This window comes from Mirounga leonina, unplaced genomic scaffold (assembly GCF_011800145.1).
Source record: "Mirounga leonina isolate KUSES-001 unplaced genomic scaffold, KU_Mleo_1.0 Mir_300, whole genome shotgun sequence".
NCBI lineage: Eukaryota > Metazoa > Chordata > Mammalia > Carnivora > Phocidae > Mirounga > Mirounga leonina.
The window spans coordinates 27,784-35,888 of record NW_023270672.1 but is presented as its reverse complement, the minus strand read 5'-3'; the positions used below and the strand labels follow the sequence as shown (position 1 = coordinate 35,888).

General features: G+C 49.8%; 1 protein-coding gene and 1 long non-coding RNA gene across 2 annotated transcripts; both read right to left on the bottom strand.

The window, feature by feature from the left end:
* Nucleotides 1-711: 711 nt before the first annotated feature.
* On the bottom strand, nucleotides 712-2,741 carry LOC118026767. Its single transcript, XR_004683680.1, has 2 exons — nucleotides 1,214-2,741; nucleotides 712-832 (listed from the first exon to the last, which is right to left on the bottom strand). It is a non-coding gene; the product is annotated as an uncharacterized LOC118026767 (long non-coding RNA).
* A 1,482-nt stretch (nucleotides 2,742-4,223) lies between these two features.
* On the bottom strand, nucleotides 4,224-6,076 carry LOC118026766 (N-acetyllactosaminide alpha-1,3-galactosyltransferase-like). Its single transcript, XM_035029772.1, has one exon. The coding sequence runs from the start codon at nucleotides 5,566-5,568 to the stop codon at nucleotides 4,825-4,827; it is 744 nt and encodes a 247-aa protein (XP_034885663.1). The 5' UTR covers nucleotides 5,569-6,076; the 3' UTR covers nucleotides 4,224-4,824.
* Nucleotides 6,077-8,105: the final 2,029 nt, after the last annotated feature.

The following is an 8,105-nucleotide window of genomic DNA, read 5'->3' as shown; positions in this document are numbered from 1 at the left end:
GGTCCATCGCCGGACCCCGACGCCCCGCCAGATTGTTTCATCCCCTCCCCCTATGTTCTTTCTCTCTGGTTCATATTGTTCTGGTTCATATTGTTCATTTTCATGTTCTGTATACTGTTTATTATTTGTTTTAAATAAAATTACTTGTTTTCAACTGAACATGTGATGAGCATAAGTACATGCCCAACGCTGTGCCACCACACCACAGAAGATTGCTGCGGAATATCTCATGTCTCAAAGGAGTCCCCGAACCAGAAGCCCCCCTGCCCATTTCGCCCCCAGCCCAGACCCTGGAAACCCCTAAGCTGCTTTCTCTCCCTATTCTTTTACTTGTTCTGGATGTTTCTGTACGTGGAATAATGCAATAGGAGCCTTTGTGTCTGCCCACCTATTTTCAAAGGGGACTCGTTTTCTTCTGTTTATTTGTCATAAAATTTCCCTTATTCGATATTGAAATCCCTGATTGATTACAGATCAGATGTAATCAGAGAGGCCACTTTAGGAATTATGGGCACAGGGGCGCCTGGGTGGCTCAGTCGTTAAGCATCTGCCTTCGGCTCAGGTCATGATCTCAGGGTCCTGGGATCGAGCCCCGCATTGGGCTCCCTGCTCATTGGGAACCCTGCTTCTCCCTCTCCCACTCCCCCTGCTCGTGATCTCTCTCCCTCTCACTCTCTCTCGCAAATAAATAAAATCTTTTATAAAAAAGTATTTATGGGCACAATTTCGGGGCAGAGACCCCTGTACCTGCTGGGACACCACAGCCTGACCCCAGACAGGAAACGGCTGGTTACTCCTGCGGCCGACACAGAAACCAGGGAAACGCAGAAAGCTGGAAGACACACCACAAAGCAAGGCCAGAGAAAGGTTTCACCTGACTCTGGTACAAACCACGCTCCAAGTCACTGGGTTCCACAGGGATGGAGACCAAACACATGCCAGTCCAAGGGGGAGGATAGGCATGCAGGGAATATGTGTCAGAGATGTGGAGCTCCCGGGGAAGGATTCCGGCAAAGGAAACCCTATGGAGGCAGCGCTCATCACCCTCAGACTGGCAGGTGTCTGGTCTGGGGAGAACGTGAGGAAGTGGAGGTCCAATGCAGGTCCCCTGGAGGAAAGGGTGACGGGCACCCCTGTCTGGGAGAACAGTGAGCATCACCCATCCCAGGCTGCAGGTGCACCCATCACCTGGCATGCTCGGCCTCGGACTCACCCCCGGAAACTCTGGCTCGGTTTTTCACAGATCTGCTTTCAGGAGTGTTCATCACAGCGGTGGTGGAGAGAGCAGGGAATGGAACAACGCTAATGCCTGATGAAAAGTAAGTATGTCCTAGACTTCATGCCATGTGAGTTCTAATGGCAGGTACGCACTGATTCCTAGAACCAACAAAGAGTAAATCATCCAGTGTCAACTGGGGAGTTGTGACACAATTTTTCTGACCAAATGACAGCATTTCAGCCAACATCTCCAGGGCCTCCGAGTTTCCCCAAGGGTCTCTGTGATCCTTTGATCCTTCCATCGACCTCCTTGGGAAGCTCTGTCCTGTCCTCTTCCTTGTCTCCTGCCTCTTCTGAGACCCTTCTGTGGCTTCCCCCTCCCCCACTTGCCAGGGCCGCCCTCACCAGGATTCCCCAGGCCCCTTGGCTGGGCGCCCGCATCCCACACTGAACCCCATGAGCCCAGCGCCTTCTGCAAGGCCTGTGCGCTCCCTCTGGGGTCACTTGGCATCTCCCCTTACAGCGACCTGCATCGTCCTGTGCTGAGTCTCCTCTGAGCAGTCTGTGAGGCCGGCCTGTGCCCGTGTCACGGGAACAGAAGCGAGAGTCCAGAACGTCCAGATGACCCGCTCCCAGTCCCAGCGTGTGGAGCTTGGGCCAAGGATGGTCCACGAGCAGAGGAGGACTCGGACCCAGGGAGCCTGAGGGAGGATGTGGCACATTGAGCCCATAGGACGAGAGTGAGCAATGTGGGGGCCTGGTGCTCAGACCTGCTGGGAGACCACATTGCACTGACTCTGTCCACAGGGCTGGAGGTTTTCAGGGTATCCACCCTCCCATGCTGCAGGCTGGCAGTGACTGGCAGGGGAGGAGGCACCTGGTGCAGGATACAGCCCTCAGGCAAAGAGGAGGGGGCAGGCGCTCCCCCAGCAGCTGGAGGAACTCGGGATAGCCACTTTCCCAGGCTGCAGCCTGGCAGTGGCTGGCAGGAGAGGAGGCACCTGGTGTGAGAGAGAGCCCTCAGGCAGAGAGGAGAGGGCAGGCGCTCCCCCAGCAGCTGCAGGAACTCGGGGTAGCCACCCTCCCACCCTCCCAGGCTGCAGGCTGGCAGTGACTGGCAGGGGAGGAGGCACACCTCGTGCAGGAGAGAGCCCTCAGGCAGAGAGGAGGGGGCAGGCTCTCCCCCAGCAGCAGGTGCACTGGGTCGGGCTGAAGGGGCATCATTGGACAGCAGTGCCTGCAGCTGGGGTCTCCACACAGACCCCCTCCTCAGCCTCAGCACAAGCTTGTGCGGATGACCTTTGTCCCCCAAACACAAAGTCTGACCCAGGACCCCCCTCAAGCCCTGACTCCCAATCCTTTCTACTCAACTCAAGTGACAAGAAATGGCCAATAGTTTAGGTGGTGTTGGGTGCACAGGGACATTTGTTTTTCTGGCCCAGGCTGTAACGTTGCTGGCATTTTAAAGATCTCAGGGCTTTGATTCAAAAACGGCAAGATGCCGGGAACCACAGACAGCTCTCTGGAAACCTGCCTCTGGGCCTTGCAGCCCTCCCATCCCACCAGCGCTCAGAATCCCACCAGCTGCTCAGAATCCCTCCAAGCCACAGACCCACAGTCTTGAGTCCTCAGATGGCCCAGGCGACGTGCCTTCAAAAAGTGATCCCGGTGGGGCTGCAGGACACACTGCGGATTCCAGCAAATCCCCCTCCCAGAAAGTGAGGGTACCGCTGGACAAACTGTCCAAAAACAGCCAGGTCAGGGTTCCAGGAAGACACCAGAGGCACAGGAGTAACTGAGGAGCATCTGAAGGCCAGGTAGGGACAGTGAGAATCTCTGGTGTTTTTGCCTAGGGGCAGCTCCAGTCCCCCTAAACCCTCAGTGGAATGGCTTTACTGGGGCATTGGGGGGGAACCATGCCTGGAGGACCCGTGGCTCCACTGTCCGAGGTCGCCGACTTGATCAGTGCACAGGTGGGGAAAACCGGCCACACCCCAAAGAATTTCTAGAAACAGTAGCCATCTCAGTGGTAGCTGACCTGGGAGGTCAACCTTTCAGCTGCCTGAGGTGAGATCGAGCCACAGACCAGCACACTAGCCAGAAATGGAAGAAGGAGAACCAGTTCTTCATTTCATAGTTTCTAAGTCACCGGTTTGTTCCTACGGTTAGTATATTTTGCATCCTGGGAAATCTCTGCCTGTCTAAGGTCTTGAAACTGTTCTCCTCATGTTCTCTGCTGGAGAGGTTCTTGCAAAATCTCTGGTTTATAGGTAAAAATCATCTGGAATTGACTTTGGTTGGCACACCCATGCTGGGAAAAAGATGAAGCTTCCCCCAAATACTAAAAATAGAACTCCTGTATGATTCCACTATCAGGTAGACCTTTTCAGGAAATAAAGTCAGTTTCTCGAAGTAAGATCTGCATTCTCCCACCCAATCTCCCTGAGGAGGGGCGGCCACCCTTAGCGACCCTCCCCTTGAGGCAGGTGCCTCCCTGGACAAGGGGCTACCCCAGGGCTGGAAGGTCTCCACAGTAGCACATCCAATGTCCTGGATACTAGGAAACAGAGTACAGCACCAGGCCAGTGAGGGTCAGGACACACTACCCCGAATACGGCACCTTGGCAAAATAAATACAGAAGCTAAAAGAACTTTTGCATAGAGCAAAGCAAGAAGGTCTCTCTGACCCCCAGCCATCAGCCCTTTTTCCCTTAAGCAGGTCAGAAGACTGCCATGTGGAACTTTCTCACCCCGGACCACAGAGATGACGTGCTTATCACCAGAGTCAAGGAATTTAGGACCACGGGGTCTATACACACACACCTGGTTAAACTAACCCTTATCTTCCTAGTTACTTCTTTACCGTTTTCGAGCCCTAGTCCAAACCCCTGCGTCTGTCGATTCTTCACACACTTACTGCTTCTTTGTCTAAAAGGTAGAAGAGCTGTCTGCTCCAGTCACCTCTGCTGGTCTTCATGGTCTTGTGAGGCTCCCACCAAAGCAATCAATACATTTTCTTGCTTTTCTCCTGTTCATCTGTCTTTGTCAATTTCCAGACTCAGCCGGGGACCTTAACAGGGTTGAGGAAAACTTTTTCCTCTCTTGCAGCCCTGTGGGGCAGGGGGTGGGGAGTCAGGAAAACCCATCCCATCTTCCTGGCTTTGGTTAAAACCGACCTCTGCTGGGAAGCAGCACAGGACTGTGCACGGCTGGGGGAGCCAGAGAGAGGCACGTGGAACATGTAGGAGCTACCTGACCCCCAGCCGGGGGACTTGGCCCCAGTGACAAGTCCAGGGTGTGATTATGAATATTATAATGGAAGCATCCTGAACATCAGACCTTCCCCACTCCAGGCCTCATGATTGCTGCTCGTTGTAGTTGCTACTGTTGGCTTAGTGACTTTTCTGAACTCACTTTGTCAAGTCTGTATTCTTTGCTGTGTGTGGCCACTGAATCCCTGTGCTGTTAACTCAGTGGTCAGCCAGTGGCTGGGCAGAGAGGTCACCCCTGTTTCCGAGCTATGGGCTACAGACTGGAAGTCCCCACAACCTCCTCTTCAGGTTTGAATAATCTGCTCCAGTGGCTCATGGAACTCAGAGAAACATGTTACTTACTAGATGACCAGTTCATTAAAAGGACAGAACTCAGAGCCAGGCAGCTGGAATCCATGAGCAGGGCAAGGTGTGTAGAAGAAGCTCGGGGCTCCCCCGCTCTCTGAGTTAAAGAGGCCTTTGCCCACCTCCACTCTGACCTTCGTCTGTACTTCCTAACTGATGACGTCCTTCCTTCGGGCTCATCTGTTAACTCAAGTGAAAGACCCGGTGGGCACCAAAATGACTCCACAAGTAATAACCACTGCTGATGTCCTGGTGATTCTTGGGCACAGCCATGAATCTCAGCTTCTTCATGATGGGGCACAGCCCAGCAGCTGTGGATCCCACAGGTCCTCCAGGGGCAGCCCAGCAGCTGTGGGTCCCACAGGTCCTCTCGGGGACAGCCCAGCAGCTGAGGGTCCCACGGGTCCTCTGGGGACAGCACCTTAATGGGCTTATGGTCCAGCAAGTACCTGTTCAGGTGGCTCTCATTGTGCCACACAGCCTCAATCCCAGTGGCCAGGTTGACCCCCATTGCCTGGTGACAGGCCAAGGTCAGTTGGTGAACCTCTACCACCGACCCCGCAAAAAAGGTCCTCATGTAGTAAAAGTCGCCCTTGTCCCTGGGGATGTGTGCCTGGGACTGTGGCCAATGCTCGTAGCTGAAGTCCTTGTGGGCTGCCTGGTAGAAACCGGGGTGCAGGGTGCCGAAGAGGGGGGACAGGATCTCCATACTCACGTGGTCGCAGAACTTCATATCCACCTCTGTGCATACCAGGTAGTCCACCTCACGGAGGAAGTGTGGAATTATTCTTAGAAAATATATTGTAAGCCCTCAGGAGTGATTGTGGAAGCAGCTGAAAGGTCAACAGCGTTCCTGTTCTCAGACTATTGAACGCAAGGGCCCAGTAGGAGCAGGATCCCATGATCCCCAGGGGCAGGGCACAGGTTAGGAGCTAGGAAAGAATGTAACCCTCAGGTCCCCATTCTGTACCTGGTGCTTGCTAGCACAAACATCCCACTTTTCCCTTATCCCATGACTGCCTCCCTGAGTGCCTGCCCCTAGGGGAGGGTGCAGGACTGCTTTACAGCTTCAGGATACTTGCTGCCATCCCTTTGTCCTCCTCTCCCACGCTTTGAGGCAACTGCCCTTGCTTTTCTGATAAAAATATGAAATAAAAGCAGAGGCAGCCCTGCATGGTCACTCAGCTGCTGGGTTGCCCCCCATCATGAAGAAGCTGAGATTCATGGCTGTGCCCAAGAATCACACGTTTCTCTGAGTTCCATGAGCCACTGGAGCAGATTATCCAAACCTGAAGAGGAGGTTGTGGGGACTTCCAACTCATGGCAGGTGGGGACAGAACCTTCAGGGTGTCAGCCAGGGGAGGGGACCTGCAGGGTTTGCCCGGGAGCTCAGCACATGGGGAGTGTTCCTGGCTCCAACATGCTGACTGTGGGGCTGCATGGGTCACAGGGTCACCTACCCTAACCCTAACCCCTAACCCAACCCTAACTCTAATCAAACATCATGCTCAATTTAGAGGACTGACAGCTCTACTCTGAAATCAGAAACAAGTCCATCATGCTGGCTTTCACTCATTGCTCATTATCGTACTGGAAGTTCTACCCAGAATGATAAGGCAAGAAATCCACATGTGAAAGAAAACAGTAGAACTACGTCTATTCAGAGACCAGAGATGACATCATCTTATACAGAGAGCTTCCTAAACAATCAACAAAAAATGATTACAGGCAGTTAATATCAACACACAAAAATCTCTCTTATTTGTATACATTAGCCATGAATCATCCAAAAAATAATTTAAGAAAACAATTCCAATTTAGGGAACATTAACATTGACAAAATACTCAGGAATAGATGTAATCAAGGTGCAAGGCTTGTACACTGAAAATTACAAAACATTGCTGAAAGAAAGGGAAACCTAAATAAATCTGAGGACCCCATGGTGATGAAAAGACATACTATTGATAAGATGGCAATAGTATACAATGCAATGTGGAAATTCATGTGTTCCCGAGGAAATTCACAAAGGCCTTTGGAAAGAAATGCACAAGCTAATCCTAACAGTCATATGGAATTTCAAGGGACCACAAAATAGTCAAAACAATCTTGAAAAAGAACATCAAAGGTGAAAGGTCATACTTCCAAAGTTCAAATATTAATACAAAGCAACAGTAAATAAAACATTGTGATACTGTCATAAAGGTAGCATTCACCCTGAAACAAATAATACATTATACGTTAATTAGTTGAATTTAAATTTAAAACATTTTTTAAAATAAATAAATAAAATAGTTTTTTTTAAAAAGATATGCATACAGATCAGTGGGATTTAACTGACAGCCCAGAAATAAACCCCTTCATCTATGCTCCACTGAATTTTGACAAGGGTGGCAACATTACACTGGGGGAGAGAATGGTCTTTTCAACAAAGGGTGCTAGACAATTGACTATCCATGAACAGAGAGATGAAACTGGACCCTTACCTCACACCACATATAAACATTAACTCAAAATAAATTAAAGGCTTAAATGTAAGAGGTAAAACTATAAACTCTAGAAGAAATAAATGGGGATAAATCTTCATAAGCTTGGATCTAGCAATGCTTTTAGATCTGACACCAAAGCATAAGAAAGGAAAGGAAAAAATAGATAAAATAATATCCTCAAAATTAAAAATCTGTTCTGGGTGCCTGGGTGGCTCAGTTGGTTAACCGTCCGACTCTTAATTTTGGCTCAGATCATGATCTCAGGGTCATGAGATCAAGACCACGTCAGGCTCCACACTGAGTATGGGGCCTGCTTAAGATTCTCTCTCCTTCTCCCTCTGCCCCTGACCACTTGCACACTCTCTCTCACTCACTCTTAAAAAAGAAATGTAAAAAAAAATAAAAATCTGTACATCATCAGATACTATCTGGAAAGTGAAAAGAAAGCCCCCAGAATGGAAGAAAATATTTGTACATTATTTATCTAATAAGAGTCTGTTGCCCAGAATATGTAAAGAGCTTTTACAACTCCTCAGCAAAAAGACAACCCATTTTTTAAAATAGACAAAGGACTTGGATAGACCTTCCTCCAAAGAAATCATACAAATGGTGAATAGCACATGAATAGATGTTAAGCATCCTTAGTCTTTATGGAAATGAAGATTTAAACCAGTTAGATGTCCTTTTACACACGATAGAATCGCTCTAATCAAGAAAACTAAAATAACAGATTTTGGAAAGGATGTTGAGAAACTGAAACCCTTACACCTTGCTTGTGAAAAA